The sequence below is a fragment of the Paroedura picta genome, chromosome 16 (assembly GCF_049243985.1).
Source record: "Paroedura picta isolate Pp20150507F chromosome 16, Ppicta_v3.0, whole genome shotgun sequence".
Classification (NCBI taxonomy): Eukaryota; Metazoa; Chordata; class Lepidosauria; order Squamata; family Gekkonidae; genus Paroedura; species Paroedura picta.
In genome coordinates, this window is record NC_135384.1 from 30994530 (window position 1) to 31018480 (window position 23951).

General features: G+C 44.6%; 1 protein-coding gene across 5 annotated transcripts; it reads left to right on the forward strand.

Annotated features, from left to right (window-relative positions):
- The first annotated feature begins 112 nt into the window (after positions 1 to 112).
- Positions 113 to 22642, forward strand: LIMD2 (LIM domain containing 2). Of its 5 annotated transcripts, XM_077315570.1 has the most exons (6): positions 113 to 376; positions 670 to 756; positions 8688 to 8825; positions 11007 to 11051; positions 15880 to 16019; positions 21454 to 22642. In XM_077315570.1, exons 3-6 carry the CDS (start codon positions 8784 to 8786, stop codon positions 21611 to 21613), a joined length of 387 nt encoding a protein of 128 aa, XP_077171685.1. In that variant the 5' UTR covers positions 113 to 376; positions 670 to 756; positions 8688 to 8783; the 3' UTR covers positions 21614 to 22642. The 5 variants fall into 5 exon arrangements, with proteins under 5 accessions (XP_077171685.1, XP_077171681.1, XP_077171684.1 ...); XM_077315566.1 differs by lacking the exon at positions 670 to 756 and having other exon boundaries at positions 114 to 376; XM_077315569.1 differs by lacking the exons at positions 113 to 376; positions 670 to 756 and adding an exon at positions 4813 to 4970.
- The last annotated feature ends 1309 nt before the right edge of the window (positions 22643 to 23951 follow it).

The window sequence follows — 23951 nt, forward strand, 5'->3', positions numbered from 1 at the left end:
CGCCTCAGACAACTCAGGACACGACTGGCAGCTGGCTCGCCCAATCGGAAGTCTGTCCCCGTTTCCCCGCCCGCTCTTAGCCCGCCTCAGCCGCGCGGGCAGCCTTCCCGTCGGCCTGCGAGGGAGGGCACACCCGGAAGGGATTGGCGCCCTGGTTGCCAGGGGCTTCCGCGGGCGCCGGAGAACCGCCCTCTCCCCAGCAGCAGCAGCGACGTCGCCCCGCCCTGGTGCCCTCGGGGCACTTCCGAGCGTCCTCGGCGGGGCCTGCCCGGAAGAAGCGCTGGCGTGCGCGCAGGCCCCGGGAGGGCCCGTCCTCGGAGCTCTTGGGGTGTCGCCAGCGGCGGCGGCGGCAGGCGGGCGAGCGAGCGAGCAAGCAGTAAGCCCGGAAGGCCACACGACGCTTCCCCGGCTTTCGTCGTCGGGGGTGGGGGGGAGGGTCGCCGCGGGGGCAGAGGCCAGCGGGCGGCGCAGCCCCGGTTGTGGAAAGCTGGCGAGAGTAATTACCCGGAGTCCCGCCCCTGCGCGCCATCCCTTCTCCCCCCCTCTCCCCAAGCACGGAGGCAGCCCCACGGGCCCCTCTTCCTTTCAGTCTCCCCTTCCAAATGACATCACGCCCTACTATTCATTATGTTACATTACAATCTGCTCTTCTGTTTTTCCTCCAAGTAGAAAACCAAATGAAAAGGACGTTTGGCCTTTGGGGGATTTTTAGGAATGCAGATATAAGGGCTGACTGGGAGTACCACATGTAGTGAGGTAAGAAACCACTGGCAAGTCCAGTGTTAGGAGCATTGTGATAATGCAACAGCTCCTGTGAGGTCACCCATTGAGTATACAAGAAGGCTGAAGTGTTCTCCTGCAGCCCTGTGATTCTTGATGTTGTTAACACAGTGATCTGTGTTTTCTGGATTTATGTGTCAGCAAAGATGGCATCTGGGTTTGTTGCAAACTCTGGTACCAGTTTATATGTTCAAGTTAGATGTATTGTGGATGAAGATTAGATGGAGAGAGCTGTCTGTGGACAAGAAAAGGCCTTGTGCATTCTGGGTCCTGCATATTCGAGGAACCACCGCTCTTAATATGTTCCCTAGAGAGCTCTTCAATCCAGTAATACCAATCAGCTAATGATCCCTGGCCATAAAGACATATGTCTGGCTTCAGTCATAGCCAGGACCTTCTCAGCCCAGACTCCTCAGTGGAATGGGCTCCCTGGAAAGATCAGAGCACTGGCTGAGCTTGCTAAATTCTGCAGGGCCTGTAAGAGAGAGCTCTTCTGCTGGATTTATGGTTGAGGCTTGCTTACACATACATCCAACCCTAACCTGAGAGTGCTCAAAGAACTTTACGGAGAACTTGCACAATCCTTGTCCATCATCTTCAGGACCTCTTTAAGGACTGGAGATGTCCTGGAGGACTGGAAGATCTAGATGAGAGGGTGGAGGGACTACTCACCAAGTTTGCAGATGACACCAAATTGGGAGGACTGGCAAATAATCCAGAAGATAGAGACAGAGTTCAATGAGATCTGAACACAATGGAAAAATGGCCAAATGAGAACAAGATGCAATTTCTTAAAGATAAGTGTAAAGTTCTGCATCTGGGTCAGAAAAATGAAAAGCATACCTACTGGATGGGGGATACACTTCTAGGTAATACTGTGTGTGAACGAGACCTTGGGGTACTTGTGGATTGTAAACTAAACATGAGCAGGCAGTGATGCAGCGGTAAAAAAGGCAAATGCCATTTTTGGCTGTATCAACGGGCATCACATCAAAATCACAAGATGTGAGTCCCATTGTATATGGCACTGGTCAGACCACGCTAAACCAAAAAAGGAACAAAACCCAACCTTAACAGGTAGAAACTCAAAAGTTGAGCTGAACAATAAAAATAATGTAAAACTTATTAATTATTTATTATAATGCACAGTGCACAGTTAAAAACAGAATAAAAACTTCTTAAAAACTATACCGAACTAACAATACATAGGACCAAACGCGTTTCAACCCTTCCAGATCTTCCTCAGTGGTCAAAATTATAATAATACACTATATAGCACTCTCTATAATGTGTAGCTGAATGGTTGAGTGGGATCTGTGAATTATGGCTCCAACCAATATGTATAAATTAATTCCTTTTTGGAGACCAATTCCTATGTTATGTCCCTAAAGTCACCACTCTTCACTATCATTAAGTTCTGTACTCAGAGTGTATTCTCATGTGCGTCAGAAAAAGCTATATAGCTTCCTCCTGGTCAGACCACACTTGGAGTACTGTGTGCAGTTCTGGAGGCCTCACTTCAAGAAGGACGTAGATAAAATTGAAAGGGTACAGAGGAGAGCGACAAGGATGATCTGGGGGCCAAGGGACCAAGCCCTATGAAGATAGGTTGAGGGACTTGGGAATTTTCAGCCTGGAGAAAAGGAGGTTGAGAAGGGGACATGATAGCCCTCTTTAAGTATCTGAAAGGTTGTCATTTGGAGGAGGGCAGGATGCTGTTCCCATTGGCTGCAGAGGAAAGGACACACAGTGATGGGTTTAAACTACAAGTACAACGATATAGGCTAGATATCAGGAAAATGTTTTTCACAGTCAGAGTAGTTCAGCAGTGGAATAGGCTGCCTAAGGAGGTGGTGAGCTCCCCCTCACTGGCAGTCTTCAAGCAAAGGTTGGAGACACACTTTTCTTGGATGCTTTGGGCTGATCCTGCGTTGAGCAAGGGGTTGGACTAGATGGCCTGTATGACCCCTTCCAACTCTGCTTCTATGTATTCCGGGCCTCCCTGCTGCCCCTCCTCTCTCCTTCTCTTTCCCTCTGACCCCTACACTTAAAATCTTTGCTGGTCACAACTACCATCAATCTCAGTAATCGTTGGTGTTTGTGGTTTTAGCAGTGATTTTAAATTCTATTGATTTGATTTTATTAGTACATTCTTATTAGTTTTAATGAGCCTCTTGTGGCGCAGAGTGGTAAGGCAGCCGTCTGACAGCTTTGCCCATAAGGCTGGGAGTTCAATCCCAGCAGCCGGCTCAAGGTTGACTCAGCCTTCCATCCTTCCGAGGTCGGTAAAATGAGTACCCAGATTGCTGGGGGGTAAACGGTAATGATTGGGGAAGGCACTGGCAAACCACCCCGTATTGAGTCTGCCAAGAAAACGCTAGAGGGCGTCACCCCAAGGGTCAGACATGACTCGGTGCTTGCACAGGGGATACCTTTACCTTTATTAGTTTTATTTTTTTATGATCATAGAATAATAGAGTTGGATGGGACCTCCTGGGTCATCTGGTCTAACCCTCCCCCCTGCACAATGCAGGACACTCACAACCGTATCATTCATACATCCCCTTGAACCTTCACAGAATCAGCCTCTCCTTCAGATGGTTATCCAGCCTCTGTTTAAAAATTTCCAAAGATGTATTGAACTGCCCCCAAACCAGCAATATCTGAAAGGGGTGGTATATAAACTGCTTAATAAATAAAAAATAAATATATAAGTTGTTGATGATGCATTGAAGTGTTTTGAGTGGAGAGATGTGTGTGATCACTAGTGGTGGTCTGTTCTTTTGTCTTGAATCACATTGCCTCTGGGTATCATTATGACTTTCTTAATGTGATTTTTGACTTCATCAGTTGGATATTTTAGTTCAAAAAGGATTGTCATAGATCCCTTAGGTGGGAATCTTTGTAAGATTGAGACAGATATAGCGTAGAGTCTGGCTGCATACAATGGATCTTTTAAGATGGTAGCTGGAGGCATGCAAGTATGTCTGTCTGGCAGTAGGTTTCCAGGATAAGGTGGTGTCTGTGGGTCCATCGTGTATTTTTACAGTAGTGTCTAGAAAATATATTTATTGCATAGATTGATTCATTATCAGGTTAATATTGGGGTAAAAATCATTGAATGCCTAGTGGAATATGTCCAGGGCTTCTTTACCTTTTGTCCAGAAAATAAAAATGTCACCAATGTATCGCAGGAATAAGTGGGTGGGAATTTAAGTAGCCTTGCTCCAAGTCAGCCATAAAGATGTGAGCATACTATAGGTCCTGTGGAGTGACCGTGTCTGTACCATTGCTCCAAATGAACAAGCTTATTGCCATATCTGAAGTGGTGATGGGTGAGAACAAAATGGCACCGTTTGGTGGCTGAGTCAGCTGTGGTGTCAGAAGTTGTATTTCTGATGGCATGCAATCCATCTTGTGTGAGAGCTTGTTTAAAGATTGTATTTTTCTCAGAAAATCTGTGGTATCATGAACATATCCTAGGAGAGTTGATGGCAGCTGGAGGGTTTTAGAACAGTCAATATATCTAGATACTCCCTGGGGCAGTGCCTCTGCTGGAGACAATGGGATGCCAGGTTTGTGTATTTTGAGATGGAACAAGTAGTAGTAGTAGTAGAGGAGCTTTGTTTTTGTACCCCGGTTATTACTACCTGAAGGAGTCTCAAAGCAACTTACAACCGCTTTCCCCTCCTCTCCCTACAGCAGACACCCTGTGAGTGACGAAGCTGAGAGGGCTCTGAGAGCTTTGGAGGATCAACCCTGGTTCTCCAGATTAGAATAATTACTCGGTGAAACTGGCTCTCACACATTATCATATGCTGTGGATGGTTTTTAGAGCATGTGCAGAGTTCCTTGTGGTAATCCACCCCGCCTCCGTCCCGCTCCTCCTCCTGGGGAGGGCTGGAAAAGAGCGTGGCCTGGCCACAGATCCCCCCCCCCCGGGCGGCAGGCCCTCGGGGAGGCGCTCTTTAGGATTGCTCGCAGGCTGCACGCTCTTCCGCCCGCCCGCCGGGGGGGGGGGGGACGGCCAGGCGCGGCACCGGGGAGGCGGCAGCCAATCACGGGTGGGCAGTGCGGCGCTTTGTGCCCCCGGAGGCGCCCCCCCTGCGCGCGCCCGCCCGCCCGCCCGCCCGCCCAACTCTCCCGCGCGCCGGCCCACGAGGCCGCCAGGCAGGCAGGCAGGCAGGCAGGTAGGTCGGGGGCGGGCGCGCGCGCCTTCCTTCGGCGGGGCCAGGGCCGCGTCTCCGGGGGCGCCGCTTTCTTCCCCCCCCCCCTTGCCGGGCGGGAGCGGGGAGGGCTCCGGACCGGCCCTCGGGAGCAGCCAAGGCGGGGGCGGAAGGGAGGAGGGAGGGGGCTGCGGTTGAGGCCCCTCGGGCGGCGCCACTCAGGAGGACGGAAAGCAGCGGCCGGCCGACCGACCGACCGACCGACCGACAGGGAGCCGCGTCCTCCCGCTAGGCCGAGCGGCGACGGCCCGTGGGTAGCCCCGCGCGCCGCCCCGGAGCCCGGTCCGGCCTTCCCGCCCGCCCCACTTGGCCCGACGAAAGCGGGCGGCGACTGAGGCCAAGGGAGGAGGGCCCTTGGCTGTCCCCAGGCCTGTTTGGGTGTAATCTGAGAGACTGGGCCATTGGCCTGGATAAAACCTGGGGCTTTTAGCGCCTGTCATACACGTAGAATTAGAAAACAGTACAGTGAGGTGCACCAGCCGTTGCCTCCTAGGGAAAAGTTGTTGTATGAGGAATTCTATTGCTTATTCGGTCAAAAGCATGGCTCCATTTCTCCTGTGGAGATGTTGTAGGGAGATTTATGGCTGGGCGAAAGAACAATTAAATCGTTGGTTAATGGCCGACACAGGAGATTCCTGCCAGCCACTGTCTCCCGAATCAGAATCCCAGAGCTGGAAGAGACCATGGCCTAGAACGTATCCCATTACACTAGGTAGGTAGATGGGTGGTTACTGTGCAATAGGTGAGTACTATGTGTGCAGTGTCCTGTCCCTTTTTCACAAATAAAACCCAACATGAATGCCCTGAGGGGACAGTCTCATCATTCAGCAAAAGATGGAATTTTGGCTCAAATTTGTTGAAATCTTTCCAGAGATCATTTCTACAGTGAGTGGTAGTAGGATTTAAGATTGCCTCAGTATGCCCCTTCATCCTTCTACCAAGAAGAAATGCTTGAGCATTACACCGTCTCTGAACCAATGAGATGGCTAGATAATGCATAAGCAACTTGTAAACCTGGCCTTTGTCCTGTCCATTTTTTGGGTGCAAAAATAAACCCAACCTGAATGCCCAGAGGAGACAACTTAAACAGTCCACTGGATCACAGCAATGTCCTTCGTCCACATGCCCTTAAGTGTTCATCAGTGAGCAGAGTAGGGAGCCAGTTTGCAAACAACACGAGCCTGTCTGTTGGGAGGGTGGTATAGAAATTAAGTAAATATTAGTGGTATACACATATATAAGTAATAAATAAAAATATTGAGAATCAAAAACTTGGTGCAGTGGTTCGGAGCATGGACTTCTAGTCTAGTGAGCTGGGTTTGATTCCCTACTCCTCCTCCCCAAGCACCCAGTTGGGTGGCCTTGGGCTCGCCACAACACTGATAAAGCTGCTTTGACTGAGCATTAATATCAGGATTCTCTCAGCTCCCCTCCCTAACAGGGTGTGTCGGGACAGGAAAGGGAAGGCGAATGTAAGCCATTTTGATAAATCTTCAGGTAGAGAAAAGCAGCATATAAGAACCAACTCTTCTTCAGTAATATCAGGGCTGTCTCAGCCTTACCTCCCTCGCAGGGTGCCTGTTGCAGGGAGAAGAAAGGAAAGGTGATTGGAAGCTGCTTTGAGACTTCTGGTACAGAAAAGCGGCATAGAAGAACCTTCTTGAGTAATCTATGGGCTCTCTTAGCCTCCCCTACCTCAGATGTCTATTGTGGGGAGAGGAAAGGGAAGGCAAATGTAAGCCGCTTTGAGATTCCTTTGGGTAGAGAAAAGCAGCATATAAAAACCAACTCTGCATCTTTTTCAAAGGGATTTGCAAAGAGCTAAAGGGAGATCTGTATTCATTGGGTGAGTGGGCAACCAGGTGGTGAATGAAGTTCCATGATGGTAAGTGTAAGGTGATGCATATTGGCACAAAAATCCCTAAAACATGCTGATTGGAGTCTGAACCAGGTGGAGTTAAGATTGAAAAACATCTTGTGATTGTTGTGGAAAGCTCAGTGAAGATGTCAACTGAAAGTCATGCTGCATGCTGGGGATTATTAGGAACGGGGCTGAAAATAAAACTGCTTATATCAGAGTTCCCTCCTTTTGACTGTCCCATAGAGAAAACATATGAACCCTATTAAGGATTATGCAGAAGAAGTTGCCCAGAAGGGCATGAAACCCTAGCAAAATGGGAAGAATAATTCATAATGAGCATGCAGTTTCTGGGCCCATGGTTAAGTTCTTAGAGCTGCCTTTCACTTAATGCTTTTCCTGAACATCCATCCACTTCTATATAATTTGCACGTTTGTATCCTGCATTTTGAATGTTGATCCCGGTGGTAGGGAATCGTAGCCAAAACTTTCTAGTGGCAAACTATTTTTAAGCTTCAGAATTCCGTGACCTGGATAGCCAAGGCAAATATGATCTTGCCAGTTCTCAGAAGCTAGTATTTGAATGGGAGACCTCCAAGGAACATGAGAGGTTATGCCACAGAGGCAGGCAATGGCAAACCACCTCTCAGTGTCTCTTGCCTGGCTGCCAGATGATCCCCAGCTATACTATGCACATGCCATACAATAAATAAGCAATAAATGCATTCCCCAAATACTGCAGTGTTTTCACTCTAGCATGTTTTAACTGCCTACTCTCAGCGCTATTGGAAGGGAAATACATATTCCAGACCCTCAACTTTTATGTTCCTGTCAACTGAATGCAGTCAAAACACTGAAATACATGTTATTATCCATTTTATAAGGACATCCGTTCCATTTTTCGCACCCTATTCTACCCAAGTGTCCAGGAAGATCTGAAAAACACATATCTCCTCCTTGCATACTGCTCTAATGACACCACTCCTACAGTGGCCAAATTCTGTGTTGGGACTCTTTCCATAAGAAAGCAGATATTCCAAACTTCTAAATAACTTTTATGTATATTATAATTATAATGCCATAAGGACATGAGTATTAACCTTTGTATATTAATTTTACATTTATATGTAAGCTGGGCTTTTTGGTTGCCTAATCTACTGATTGTATTAAAGGTTGATTGACTGAATGTAGCTCATTCTCCTTGAAGGACATGGCTACACAGTCTGTGTTTTCTGGCCTGTCTGATGCAAAGGAACAGTTCCAGAGAGCTTTCAATGTAGTGGCCATGCTGCATGCCTTGCTATGTTGTTGGCCCTGGTTTGGTCGTTGGGCTGCAAAAGTTGCGCTTCACATTTCAGTACAGAGAGCAGGAAATAACAAGCCAACCACATGGGGAACGGAAATGAATCAGAGCTTTTTCTTGAGCAGCTTGAACATTTTTGCTGAACTGATGACAGTCAGTGTTGTGTTGTGCAGCCAGTGGCCCAAGTAGCTGAAAGAAGGTCTTGGTGTGCCTGTTTCTTCTGAAGTCCTGGCAGGGACAACCACAGCATCAGGCACGAATCAGAGCCATAGCCAAAGGGGTAAGAGCTGCTTGACAAATGGCAATGAAGACAAAATCAAGTGATTTCAAAGAAGGACCTGAAGGAGAACAGGGAGGTGGGTTGGCATAGTATTATCCTGATTGTGTGACACGACACAGCCTGGAGCTGACAGCTGAATGGAATTGGTGCCAGTCAGAGCACAAATAAGTAGAGAGTTAGAGAAAGGCCTCAGGTTATCTTCTGTCTTGTGAAAGACTCTGTTGTTCTGTTTTTTTTCAGGTACTAAGAGACCAAACTTAATCCACACCAACACAGAAGGACTGGCTAGACCAAAAGAGTGAACCTCAAAACCTGGGTCAGGAAAAATATAAAGCCATGTTCCAAACCAAGGGTCCAGCCAATACAGCCTCCACTCATGTATGTATTGAAATCAGGAATCTGCTGTAGCTCAGTAAAGGTCTCAGAGGAGGAAGCCAGTGCCTTAGCGTTTCTAAAAAAAAATCTGTCACTCTGTTTGCACTAGCCTTTTCTCAGCCAAGAAATCCATGGGAAGGAGAAATCCATCTCAAGGAGCTGGGGATGCTCAAGTATCCTGCAAATTCTAGGATCCTTTGGGGAATCTGTAAAGTTAGATGTTTTATCTGTTACAGTCTTTGACCAGTATAAACAATATAATCAAATTAAATAAAAGCAGGTAGTCATAGTATTTACAGACAGCCTTTCGGCTAAAATACAGTAGTAAAAAAAACCCACAGTAAAACAGATATTCCAATTCATAATTATTTTGCCAACCTCTTTGATAGATCATTTCATTACTTATAGGCTATAAAGCAGAATTTTGCTACAGCAAATAGGATGGTAGGCTTTTTGGAGAAATGTAATCAGAAAGCTCTCAGGTAGCTGATTGCTTTATATGCCTAAAGGGTTGTAAGAATGGACCAATTATTTGCTTGCTGCTCTCAGCATAGAGTTCACACTGTAAGCGAGAGCATTTCTACACATTGGCAGAGCACAGACATTTATGCAACTCTTCGGGCTGCAGTTGAAATCTACTAAAAAGAATAAAAGAAGGAAGGGCACCAAATCGAACTCTAGAAAAGGCCCATCTTAGTTTAGATGAAATAACACCAGATAAGCAAGAAGCCAGCACTCTGTTCGTCCACGAAGACAAGTCTTTATATAGCTTTGGTAGTAGTACCGACTCATACTGCATTTCAGTATCAAAAAGATGTTGTTGGACTGTGGATCTAGCTATGCCCATACACTTATCCAATTACTGTATTGGATCTAGAGTTACTTAGGATAGTTTTTCTGGTGGACATGGTGTTGCAGAAAAAAAACTATGTTAAAAATCCAGTCAGTTTTAGATGAACTTTTAGCTAGTAGTTGATTATTGTTAGCCAAGCCATAGTTTGTTTCTTTAGTTTTGTAAACTGCCTTTTCTGCCAGAGACAGGCTCATACATGTTGTAACGTAATCAGTCATACTAAAATACTAAAACTTTCATAATCTAAAAGCCTAAAACCAGACATCTTAAGGCCCAAACCCTAGGTCATAGATAGGGTGCCATGTAGGAGGGAGGTCAATTTAGGTGTTAGTTGTTTTGCGTTGTCTGCGTGCAAGGCTCTTCTGCAGATGTATTCAGAGAGGTGATATGCAGGACCCTGACCACTTATGACCTTAAAGGTCAAGTCCGACGCCTTAAACTTGAGCAATCAATCACCTGTGCAGTTACTGGAGAACAGGCTGGATGTAGGATCCTGGTCAAGACCTGGGACACTGAATCTTGTACCAATTGCAGTTTCCAGATCAGGGATAAAGGAAAGCCCATGTAGAGTGAGTTACAGAAGTCCAGTCTGGAGGTAAGTTGCTCTGGGATCGGATAGGGTGCTAGTACTTGGTGAAGATGGAAAGAAGCCAGCTGCACTACTTTTGTGACCTGGGCCTCCATAGTCCAGGGTTACTTCCAAATTCCTAATGGTCTGTGCAGCAGAGAGCTGCATCCCATCAAGACTGGGAAGGTGCACTTCCTCATCAGGTCCTTTCCTTCCCAGCCACAGGACCTCCATCTTTGAAAGGTTTAACTTCAGGCAATATTGTCTGAGCCATTCAGTCACAGCCTATAGACACCTGCTCAACGATTGAGGGGTATACCTTCCTAACTGTATTTGATGTACATTAAGGGATGTTAAAGAAGGCCCTGAGGAAAATTTATTCTCTCTAGCATGGTGAAGTTGTTATATAGCCCCAGTTGAGCTCCATATACAAGTTGGGATAAGGATTTAACTGTAAACATCAATACAAAGTGAAACAGGTTTCACTTTCTGTAGATGAGTTTTAAAATAATTCTGCCTTCAGAGGTGTTCTGGGAACTTATTTGTGCCATTCTGAGGCCAAAGATTTACCTCATTGATCCAGGGAGGAAGTAAAAAAATTATCAACGCTAATAAAAATATTAGAGCCTCAAGCAGCAATAGTAACACTTGAAGAATCCTGTGATCCTGCCAAGTCCCCCATATCTGTCTGCTCACCATTATCCGTCCAGCAGAGGCTTTACAGTTGATCTTGCAGTTCCCCTCCCTCTTTCTGTCTTTTCAGGAGGCAAAAAGTGACCCGGGATCATCCACTGTGCAGAGATCCAAGGTAGGTTAACATTACTTTCTGGTATTAACATTCTGGAAAGGGTTCAGGGAGCAGCACACTATTAGATGTACCTCAACACCTGGCACTAGTCAAGTTTATGAGCCAGAAAAGAAAATAAACCAAGTGGCTGCCATCTTCAAAAAGTTCTATGGAATTTATTAAAGGCAAAGCAGAGTCAAAATGAGCCCTGGTTTCTATTAAGCCTGTTTTCAACAATATATGTATTCCTCAGTGACTCTGCAAAAATAAATCATACATGAAAAAAATGTTATACATACCTGTGTGTGTGTGTACTAACAATCATTCCAAAATTGTAAATACAAAATAAATTGCAACCATTATGCTTGCCTACCTGAATCTTTGTTAAACATATTCATTTACAAATTGATTTCAACCAATATTTGTACCTGTAATAACAATTGATATGCATTACATATACTGTGGGTGATGGTGCGGCACTTGGGGTCCCCCTTTAATTGGATTTTAGCGAGAGCTATGGGATTTGAATTGTCACCACCATAGGGTTTTTTTAAATGGGAGTTTTAATGGGGACAAATGTTGTATATTTTATTGGGGGTTTTAGTGTGACCTGCCACAAGCCAGCTTGCTGAGAGCGGCGGGCTATAAATTGAAACATAAATAAGTCCACCTTCCTACTACCCGTTACATCAGCCAGTCTTCAACCTTTATCAAATTTCTACAAGGTTACATGGATATAAGGACAAGCTTGAAAAAGGCAGAGATTTTGGACATTGCCTGATGCTTTCTAAATGAAGATATCTGGGCTTGAGCCTCGGACCTCGGGCATTTGAGCACTCTGCCACTCATCTTAGGTAACTGGCATGTTGTCCATGTCACTTGGGCACGCACTGTATAAAAGCTTTGATAACCAGCATATTTGGTTAACTAGTAACCTGGATTTTACTGAATCAGCTTTTCCTAACCACCTAGAAACTACTTTACAATTCTTCTTAACTTAGTTGACTTCTGTTGCTGATTTTAAATTCACTGTATGGATAAATTTTGTTTCTAATTGGTCACATTTCTGGATCTTTGTTGGAAATAACAGCAAAACAAGGCTCCACCTGCAGTTACTTAAGTTCCATTATTTCTCCCTTTTTTCATACAAACCATTCTGGGACAAGCTACATCTTAAGATTATGATGTGGTGTTGACTATGCACTGCGTACAAATACCTTGCTTTAATCTTGTTCTTGCCATTCCGTGTAGTCATTGTTTTTGGCCATTAGGAGGAGGAAGAAGAAGTTGGTTTTTATCACCCACTTTTCACTACCCGAAGAAATCTTTTTTTTTTGTAAAGTATTTATTTGTGTGAATTGTGAAAACAAATCCAAACCAATATTCATAACGGTCCTCTTCATGTATTACATTCAACATAAAATTACTTATCTCATCTCTATTTTCAATATAAATTGCTCACTATTTCACCTGAATCTATGTAAGCTGCAATAAAAATTCATGTTTACAACCTTTCTTCTTTCTAACCCTGACTCTGATCAAAGTAACTGAGTTTTGCAAAATATATTATAGATTGACTTACACAAACATGCTTAATGTGTATATCTCTGATTATCAAAGTCTTATGTCTTAATTGTCATTCTTTGTGCATTATTACTTGGCTTGGTAATCTAGGAACCACTTCCATTGTTCAAGGAATTTTCCTTCTCCATATCCGTTCACTAAGGTTGTCAGCCTAGCCATTTTGGCCATTTCTACCATCTTTTCTTGCCACATTCCCAGCGTAGGGATTTCTTTGGTCCTCCATCTCCTGGCAATTACTATCCTCGCCGCAGTTGTGGCGTAGAAAAATAACACATACATTTGTGGTTTAAGATTATTTGACATAAAGCTTAACAGAAAATACTCCGCTTCCATATTGAACTTAAGACGCAGCATTTTTTCTATTTCCCGATGTACTTTTTTCCAAAAGCTATGTATAGCAGGGCATCTCCACCATACATGGAAAAATGACCCCACTTTTTTGCTGCATTTCCAATATCTTTCACTGTTCTTTTTAGACATTTTTGCAAGGGCCTTAGGGGTTATATGCCAGCGATAAAACATTTTGTACCAGTTTTCTTTTATTGATTGGCTCCTGGTGACTTTGTTCACCTTTGACCACATGCTCTCCCAAGTTTCCATGGTGATTGTCTTTTTGAGGTTTTCCATCCACTTGATCATACAGTTTTTTATCACTTCCGATTCGGTCTCATATTTTAAAAGTATTCTGTATATGTTACCTAGCAGGTGTGGGTTTTGTTGTATGATGACCTCTTCAAACTCCGTCACTTGCGTTCTTATATCCTCCTTTGTTTTGAAGTCTTTTTTATATATGGATTTTAATTGATTATGCTCCAGCCAATTTAGAGGAATCCCCTCTTGACTCAATATTTTTAATTCTTTGAAGTTTTTGGCCTTGGTTAGGTCATAGTATTTTAAGCAAGTGATCCTGGTCTGTTGTGTTGGAGTGAAATGTGCTTCTATCGGCGATTTTAGTAGGGAAGGAGCCGGTGACAATCTTTCCTTGTATTTATGCCATATTTTGATGGCCCCCGCATTCCATTGATTTTTCCCTTTCTTTATTGTTTGAACTGTTGATGGCCATAGTATTTCATGTAGCCCTGCTCCAAAATTTTCCCTATCCAATGCTAGATCTTTATGCAAAGGGTCGATCATCCCGTCGGTCAACATTGTCACCATTGCTGCATGAGAATAAAGTTTTAAATTTGGCAGAGCTAGGCCACCTCTTGCCTTAGCATCTTGCATTACCCTTGCTGCTATTCTATGTCTTTTATGTGTCCATACAAAGTTGTAAAGTTCCGATTGCCATCTATTTAGTTGCTTGTCTCCTAGGGCTATGGGCAGAGATTGGAACAGAAAATTGATCTTTGGTAGTATATTCATTTTCAATGTCGCCATTCAGGCCGACCATGAAAGCATCAGCTTAGACCATCTCTCCAAATCGCTTTGTATGAATTTTCATTCTCTTTCATAGTTGTTTTTCTTGAATTTTGTGAGGTCTTTATCCAAATATATTCCTAAATATTTTATCACTCTGGGGTTGACCTCGCAGCTTGATATTTGCTTAAGGAAGATATTCTCAAGATCCGTTGTTTTATATAGGAATAGTTTTGTCTTTGATCTATTGACCTTATACCCTGAATGTTTGCCAAATAAATTTAATAAATCAAATAACGCCAGTATGGAAGATAGGGGATTGGTTAGGATGCACACCACATCATCCGCATAGCACTTCAACTTGAATACCTCATTTCTTACTTTGAGCCCCCTTATTTTGTCTGAAAGGCGTATTTTGGTCGCCAGCATTTCTAAAATTAAGTTGAATAATAAAGGTGAGAGTGGGCAGCCCTGTCTTGTTCCTTTTTGAATTTTTATATTATCATTCGTCAGCATCCCATTCACCAAAATCCTTGCCAGTTGCCGAGAGTAAATGCTATTGATCATTTTCAAAAAAGATTCACCACAGTCCATTTTTTTAAAGTCTCTATCAGAAAGTTCCAAAAAACATCAAAGGATTTTTCAGCGTCAGAAAACGAAAGCTGCCTGTAATTTTCTCTGTTTTACCAGATCCATTGCACTCAAAACCACTTTTATTTTGTGCCTCATAAGTCTTCTGGGGATAAAGCCCGTTTGATCCAGGCTTACCACCTCTCCGATGCATTTTTTCAGCCTTTCTGCTAATATTTTTGCAAAGATTTTGTAGTCATTGTTTAGTAGCGAGATGGGTCTATATGAGCGAGGAGATATTCTATCTCCCCCCTCCTTGAAGATCAAAGATATAGATGCTTGGCTCCATGACTCAAGCAAGTTCTTGTTTTCTCCTTCAATTACTTCATTTAGCAGTTGCAATAGAACCGGGGTGATCACATGAGCAAATTTCTTATAATAAATTGATGTTAGTACATCGGGTCCTGGCGCTTTTTGAGCCTTTGCTGAATTAATTGCGTCACTGATTTCTTGCGTCGTTATTTTCTGATTTAGAATTTTCTTATGGTGTTCCGAGAACTGTTTTGTAGGAATATCTTGGCAGAAAAAAGTGTTATCAAGGGGAATCTCTCTTTGTCGGTACAGCTCTTGAAAGAATTCCGCCAGACATTGTTGGATCTCAGAATCAGTCTTATACTCTACCCCAGTGGTCCCCAACCTTTCTGAGGCTGGGGACCGGCAGGGAATCGGGCCGCACCCGCACAGGCCACGCCCACGCATTGGGCCGCGGCCGCAGCCGCGCAGCCCGGCCCTGATTCCCTCTCCCCGCCCTCCCACAGTAAGAAGCTTCCCGGGCTGCAAGCTTGCGGCCTGGGAAGTTTTTTACTACGGGGGGGGGCGGGGAGAGGGAGCCGCGGCCCGGCAGCAGGCCGCAGGTTGGGGACCACTGCTCTACCCCATCTAACTTTAACTTGTTTCTGCTTTGTTTTTGTGACTTCAATCTTAGTTTCTGCGCCAGCCATCTGCCCAATTTATCGCCCCATTCAAATTCTTTCTGTTTCAGATATTCTATTTTTTTCGACTTACAATTGCCTTTCCATCCTCTCCCCACAACAGGTACCTTATGAGGTAGGTAGGGCTGAGAGATCCCTGACAGGATTATTCTGGGAGAACAGCTCTGTGACTAGGCCAGGGTCACCCAGCTGCCTACATGTGAGGTAGTAGAGACTTAAAACAGGTTCGCCAGATTAGGGACTGTTGCTTTTAAGCACTACACCAAGCTGGCTCTCACTACTAAGTGTTCAAGTGAATTATATCTGCTGTAATGCTTTCAACTCTATCTCCTTTGTTTATCACCCAGTCATTCAGCTTGAAAGCCCAAGTGAAGGAGACATGCAGTGCCTGCCAGAAGACTGTTTACCCCATGGAGCGTCTGGTGGCTGATAAATTTGTTTTCCATACCACCTGCTTTTGCTGCAAGCACTGCCATGCCAAGCTCAGGTGAGAGAGTCAGGTGAAGAAAAGTTTAGTGATTCAAAGGAAGGGGATAGGGAGGGATGCTAGCTAGCAGCAATGGTAACCTGGCCAAGGGTTCAGGTGGAGCGTTCAGCCGGTTGCTCATCAACAGGGAGAGCTAGCTGTCATCTGCATACAACCTGTGTTCACTAGCAAGCTGAGTTAGAGGGCACATGAAGATGTTAAATAGCATCAGGGAGAGAATTGCACCGTGTAGTACTTCACATTCGAGTTGGCAGCAGCCTGGCTGCTCTTTCCCCAATAGCAACCCTCTTACCGTCTCCTTGGAGAAAGGACACCAGCCACTGCAAAGCTGGCCCCTGTATCCCCATGTCAGCGAGGTCTTGAACTGGAGGCTTATAATCTACTGAGTTCTAATAACATAAGTAGCGCTGGCCTGCCTCTGCCTTTGGAGAGTGTCAGAGCATCCAGTGCCGTTTCCACTCATGACCAGGTTGGAAGTTGGACTGGAAAGGGTTCAGAACTACAGCTTCATCTAGGTATGATTAAATTGGTCCATAGCTGCCTGCTCAACCACGTTTCCCAGAAATACTAACTGCAAAATGGGGTGGTAGCTGGCTGGGTCTTCAGGATCCAGTGATGGTTTCTTCAATAGAGGTTGGACCACTGCCTTTTTAGCTTTCCTGAGAATGTCCCTGAAGTCAGGGACAGATTTATTATGTTCTGAAGAGATCTCCCAATCCTCTTATCACCACGAGGGGTAGGAATCTAGGGGGCAGGTGGTCGGCCTCATCAAAGTTAGCAGTATATCCACCTCAGTTTGTGAAAGCTCCCTGAAGCTGGCTAAGAGGCCTCCAGTTCCCTTTCTGTATTGAAATTTGGTGGAAGGTCGTGGCAGACAAGATTTTATCTGCAAAATACCTCACAAAAGCCTCACAGCTTATTGCAAATTGATCATTCTCAAGGGCAGTAAGAGCCCGAATTACCCTGCTTAAACAATTGTGCTGGGCATGAGCTCACGGACCTAATGGAGACCATCTAGAATTCCCTCTTCACAGTTTTCACTACCATCTCATAGGCTCTCATAAGCATCCAATAAGATGTTCTTGCTGCTTTATTATGCGTTTTTCTCCAAACGTGCTCCAGCTCTTTCAGCTCCTTCGTGTATCAGGGGGGCTGACTTGAGACAGAGCAGAAAGGGTGTGGGGATGCAAGCTTATTGAGGGCTGTCAGCATCCAGGATTGCCAGTTGTCAACTAGGTCATCTAATGAGTCCCTGGGGGGTATTGCGTCCCACAGAGCATTCAGGAATCCAACAGGCATCTGTATGTCTCAATGGACGGGTGTAAATATGCATTTATTATATTTATATACCACCCTTCCTGAAGGCACAGGGCGGTTTACATGAAACAGAATGATACAGGTAATTCAGTTAATAACAATAATACAATCCTTATCCATTATTGTTCCTCTAAATATTTATGAAACAGCCTAGGGGATGGGACGTATCCGGCTGTCCAAGTTGGAATAGGGCCAATCTTGGTGCAGCCAGCTTTGCCCTGATTGGCCCTGCCCCTGCAGCTCCCGCCCTCCGTCCCTGGACTCTAGCTTCTTTGCTCTCAGATGCCTCAGTGCCTGGAGCCAGCAGCAGGTAAGGGGAGAGGCCCTGGGCAAAGGATTGTGGTGGAGCGCCTCCTAACGAGGGCCTCCGGGCCTGCTGACTGCTCATTAAGGACTGCTAAGGAGCTCTGTCCTGGCCCTGCTAATGAGCTGCCCAGCCCACACCCACCCCACTTAATCTGGCTGCCAGCTGCTGCCCAAGGCCACCTTAAGCTGCCTGGCCAGGGGAGGGGACCCTTTCAAGGCCCTTTCTTAGGAATGGGCTTTGAAGCTAGTGATAACATAATAGAACAATAGCATAATATGGAGAACATTAAATCAACGGATACTGATAGCCCAGTGGGTTGGGCAGAATTGCAGTGGATGCCATAGGAGGGAGGCTCAGGGAGAGTGCCTGTGGGAAGTGGTAGTTCAGGTTGACCTCGACCTAATGCCTGGCAGAGGAGCTCCCTTTTGCAGGCCCTGTGGAATTGTTCAAGTTCTGTTAGGTCCCCTCTGGGAGCTCTTTCCGTCAGGCGGGGCCAGAATGGAAAACGCTCTGGCCCTGGTTGAGGTCAAGTAAGCTTCCCTAGGGCCAGGGATCACCAGGAAGTTGGAGGTGGTGGAGCTCAAGGCTCTTTGGGGGGTGTAAATATGCTGTCTGCCTATACCGGAAGAGGGTGGGGTACAGATCTGGGCCTTCAGGGTAAAGGGATCTGACCATCCCTTTCAACCTCTAGCCCTGCACCAAAGATCAAGTCCAGGATGTGGCCAGCACAAATTACAAGAACCCTAGTATTGCCATGGATGGCACCAAGTCCAGGCTCTGACTAGAGGCAGGTTTGTCTGCATGGACATCGAAGTCCTCCAGGACAGTACCCAGGTTGTGACTGCCTCCAGGAGACCCAACAGACTTTTTGTTGATGATTAGGCAGAAGAAGCTACACCAGCCTGATAGCCAAGTTCTCCACTTCACCCTATCCTAGGCCAACACATTCCGTTCCTGGGATCATTGGCAATGGGAGTACCAACAGGGATTCCGTGTCCTGACTGTGTCATCGTTTTCTGGCCATTCATCCTGTGGAATATGCAATCTATTTGAGCTTTCAACTCCAAAAATTTAAAAAGAGGATCTAATTTGCTTTGTTTTGGAGTAGGAGAATTAATAGATTTTAAAAAAAAATTCTCCTCCCTAACCATTCTGAATACTTGTCATACATAATATAATCAGTAAAATAAATTTTAGAGATTATTTTAATAGTTAAAACAATAGTTTTAAAGCAATAGTAGATACTAAGAATAGATGAACTATATTTGAAATGTCAGAATAAAATACAAAACCTTGTACTATAGAATAGTGGGAGGGCAAGAATGAAGTACAGTTTAAAACAACCAGCTGCTGGGAGAGCGAACAGATTGAGAGGCAGGGAGGAAAAACAAATCAAAACGTAATTATTATTTTTTAATTTATTACATTTCTCATCCACCTTCTTCCTTGGACTCAAGGTGGATTACGAAGCCCCATAAAATCCCCAATCTTTAAAAAACAAGAACCTGAAGATGGCAGAAAACAAACCCTCTAGTCCTCCCCATAGTTATCCACAAAGGGGTTCACCCTATGATATAGCATAGCCTGAGGGGAGCTTAGTGATCTTGAAAGACCCAGCCTCAACTAAAGACCTGGCGGAAGAGCTCCACTTTACAGGCCCTGCAGAACTTCAATAGCTCCGTCAAGACCCTCAGCTCTCCTGGGAGCTTATTCCACCAGGTTGGGGGCAGGACTGAAAAGGCCATGACCAGGCGAACCTCTCTGGGGCCAGGGACCACTAGCAGATTTGTACCCGCAGAGCAAAGAGCCCTGCAGGGGGCCTAAGCAGACAAGCAGTCTCTCAGATAGGCACACTAATAAAAATTCATTACTAACAAGATACTGATAGATTGTAAATTATAATCTGCAGCAGAATTGGCTGCCTATCCCTTAACGTATTTCCTAAAAACCCAGGCTACCTTTGAATAAGCACCCTCCAAAAAACCCCTGAAATATCCCTGTTAATAAGGTAAAATAAGGTTGAATAATATAAAATTAGATCAAAGTATTTTAAATAATTAGATAACTAAATAGAATAATCAAAAGAATAAACAGAGAATAAATAGAACAAAGTAAAAACTACATAATTTGAATTTTAAATGAATAAATTATTTTAACAGAAAATAAGAGTTGGCTCTTATGTGCTGCTTTTTTCTACCCGAAGGAGTCTCCAAGTGGCTTACAGTCACCTTGCGTTTCCTCTCCCCACAACAGACACCCTGTGAGGTGGGTGAGGCTGAGAAAGCCCTGATATTACTGCTCATTCAGATCAGCTTTATCAGTGCTGTGGTGAGCCCAAGGTCACCTAGCTGGCTGCATGTGAAGGAGTAGGGAATCAAACTCGGCTGGTCAGATAAGTCAGTACACTTAACCATTGGCTCTAATAAAATAAAGTAAAAAATATAAAGAAGGAGAGTTGGTTTTTGTACCCCACTTTTCACTACCCAAAGGAGTCTCAAGGTGGCTTTCAATGACCTTCTTCCCACAACAGGCACCTTCTAAGATATGTGGAGCTGAGAGAGCTCTGTGAGAACTGTGACTGGCCCAAGGTCACACAACTGGCTGCAGGTGGAGGAGGAATGGGGAATCTGGTGCAACAGATTAGAGGCTGCTGCTTTTAACCACTACACCATGATGGTTCTCAGATCGAGACCTGAAATAAACAAAAGTTTAATTGTAACTATAACAACTTATAAAGTAAATAAAGACCTTCAAATATCTTAAAATTTTAAAATAAATACTCGAGTTCTAATAAGCCTCAAAAGCTTTCTCGCTAATCCCCACAGCAACCTCTTGTGCTCTACTCTACACAGAAACTTCCATCAGTTTATCAGCGTGCATTGAAAAACCAGAGAGAATGAGCATAGCCTACTCTTCTTCCTCTCTGCTGCAAATTCCCTCTTACTGTGCCTGTAAGTCAGGCTTTCTCTACCAGGGTTTCATGAAGCCCTGGGGTTTCTTGATAGCCGTTGAAAGGTTTCCTGAACGGGTGAGAGTTAATTGATTTTTTTATACATTTAAAAAAAATGTTAAACATTTATTGGGTGATACAACCGTATATGGTCATATTGACCCGCCCATCCCCAAATGACCAATGATGGGCCTGGAGGGGGTGGGAAGGGGAGGGACACCAAGTGGGCATGTACTTCCCAACCCATACTTCCAAACCCTATTCCGCCACTTTGGAGGTTTCTTGAAGCCCGAGGACTGCTTCAGGGGTTTCTCAATGGTAACAAAGTTGAGAATGCCTGCTGTAAGTTTATACCTCACAGTATACCTTATATCTTCTGCCAGGTGGGCATCAGAAACCATCGTTTTAGGAGTTTTCCAGATGGTAGTGAGACAGTTCATTGATGTATGTTTACCTTTACAACCAGGACAGACTGTGCGAGCCTGTATTATTCTTCCATGAAATTAATACTTTACTTTTAAAGTAATTTAAATAAACCATAAATAACAAACACATTCTAGGGGGGTTCTGTTTCAGGGGACTAGGGTACTCAGACACCACCAGGCCCTTGAGCTTGTGCAGGAAAGTCCCTGCAAGCAGAGGAGAAAACTACCTCAGCCCAAATGTCTGAGTTTGCCATCACTAACATGGAAACCTAACCCTCCCGAGAACTTGCAGATGGCTGTTGTTATCCCCATATAGCAAGTAGATTATTTGAGTCTGAGCCCACGGACACTTCTGCTTTTCCAATAGTCCTCCTTCCTGGGGGGAAACAGTATTGGATCCCAGCCAACCCTAACATGCCTTTTCCTCCCTTTCAGCCTGGGCAGTTATGCAGCCCTTCATGGAGAATTCTACTGCAAGCCACACTTCCAACAGCTCTTCAAGAGCAAAGGGAATTATGACGAGGGCTTTGGGCGCAAGCAGCACAAGCAGCTCTGGTTGCAGAAAGAGGTGCAAACTGGGACTGAGACTGCATGACTCACCAGCTCTCTCTTGCTGTTACGAGGGCCTTGGCGTAGGGTGAGCTGAGCTGATGGAAAGCAGTGGAGTTTGTCAGGGCTTCTGCAAGCAGGAAAGGCAGTGGGTTGTTTTATTTGAGTTGTAGGCTGTGGTGCCCTGGACAGCTGTTCTGTAGGGAGATTCAAGATGCCTTCCAAATAGTTGGGCAGTAGCGGAGAAAGTGAAGAATTTGTGTGAATCATGCAAGAGCAGGCACAGGATGAGGCTGTTCGCACTGAAGATGTGCATGTCCTATATGTGGAATTTATCTCTTGGCCAGGAGAACTCCCTGACCATACTGAAGCCATGGCACATAAACCCCCTTCACTGTCAGAACCCACTGTGGCAAAAAAAATCCATAGAAGCTTTCCATAGACCTGCTAACGCCGCTCTGTTTGGGGAGTTGGCAAGTTACTCTGTCTCTTGCCTTTGAATGTTAGGGCAAATAGAACTTCTAGAAGGTTTTAGGTGAATAGCACCTTGCCAGAATCCTCCATTTTTAAAAAGTTTACAATTATTAATTTAATTTTAGAGGATGTGACAGGTCACTTTCTATTAGAAAACATGCAGAGGTTCAGCAAGTCATTTGATCAAAGCCTGAGAATTCTGTAAATGCCCTTTGGAATTCCATGGCCTATAAAAGACATTCTGACCTTGGTTAAAAACGTCCTTTTGCTTTTCTTCCCTGGTAAACAGAAATAGAGAAAGGACTGTTGTGTGTCATAGCATAACATCTGGAATCTTCCTCTCTCCACCATGTGCAAAAGTGATTCTAAACTTTGCACCCTCATTTACATCAGCTCAGCTCTGCCCCAATATTCAGCCTTAAACCCTGGGGAAGCACTTGCTGGCTCTTTTATATTTGCCTTTTTGACTGGTATGTGATAAGCATGAACGTGTGTTATGGCTAGAGCCTCATGGTTTGCTCTTTTTTAAATATTATTTTTGTAATACAGGTTTTTTTAACGTTTCTTGCTACATGTTGTTTTATTAAATGGTTTGAGAATAGGTGGCAAGTTTGTGGTTGGTTAATAGATTTTCCATACTTCACGAAATGATAACATAAATACAGCATGAAAAAACAGAAGCAATCAGATTTGTTACCAAGTTTAATGAACCTTTGGGAATCATTAAGATGTTTATGAATTCATTTGTGTACCAACAGTCATGGGCACTTAAGTCAGGTGTCTTTCTCAATTTCCATGCCATGCCCAAGGAAGGAACATAGTGTACTGTATCATAGAAAGAGGTGAAGATGAAAGTAGAAATAATAATCCAAGCATTATCAGAACATCAGATACTGCCTGCATGTAAATGTTAATTGTAAAAAGAGTTGTACTCCACTTTTAACTACCCAGGGGAATTTCAAAGTGGCTTACATTCACCTTCCCTTCCTCTCCTCACCGGTGAGGCTGAGATTTCTTTAACAGGAATGCTCTGTGAGAACAGCTGTATCAGGACTCTAGCCCAAGGTCTCCCAACTAGCTACATGTAGAGGAGCAAGGAATCAAATCCGGCTCACCAGGTTAGAAGCCACCTCTCTTAAGCGCACACCAAGCCGGCTCTTCCTTGGTAAACAGAAGTAGAGAAAGTTGAGAAGTTCATGCATATCATTAGACTCCAACCCCAGTGCCTGTTTGTCCTCAGTTGTATGTATTAATCTCTTGCCTAGTATCTTGTCCCCACTTTCTCCAACCCAAGTGGAAATATATAAAGTAGGGGTCTGCATGATATCTGAAGCCCTTACCCCGTGCAATACAAAGAAAGATAATGGGGCCTTGAAAGACTGAAGGGTAGTCCATAATGTGCCAACATGCAGCTTATAGTAGTTAGGTAGATAGGGAATTGGTTAGAGAACTGCACTCAAAAAGTTGTTGTTAATGGTGTTTCATCAGACTGGAGGGAGGTGAGTAGTGGGGTACATCGGGGCTCAGTCCGGTACTTTTTAACATATTTATTAATGATCTAGATGAGGGAGTGCAGGGACTACTCATCAACTTTGCAAATGACACCAAATTGGGAGGACTGGCAAATACTCCAGAAGGTACAGACAGAGTTCAACGAGATCTGAACACAATGGAAAAATGGACAAATGAAAACAAGATGCAATTTCATAAAGATAAGTGTAAAGTTCTGCATCTGGGTCAGAAAAATGAAAAGCATGCCTACTGGATGGGGGATACGCTTCTAGGTAACACTGTTTGTGAACGAGACCTTGGGGTACTTGTGGATTGTAAGCTAAGCATGAGTAGGCAGTGTGATGCAGCGGTAAAAAAGGCAAATGCCATTTTTGGCTGTATCAACAGGGGCATCACAT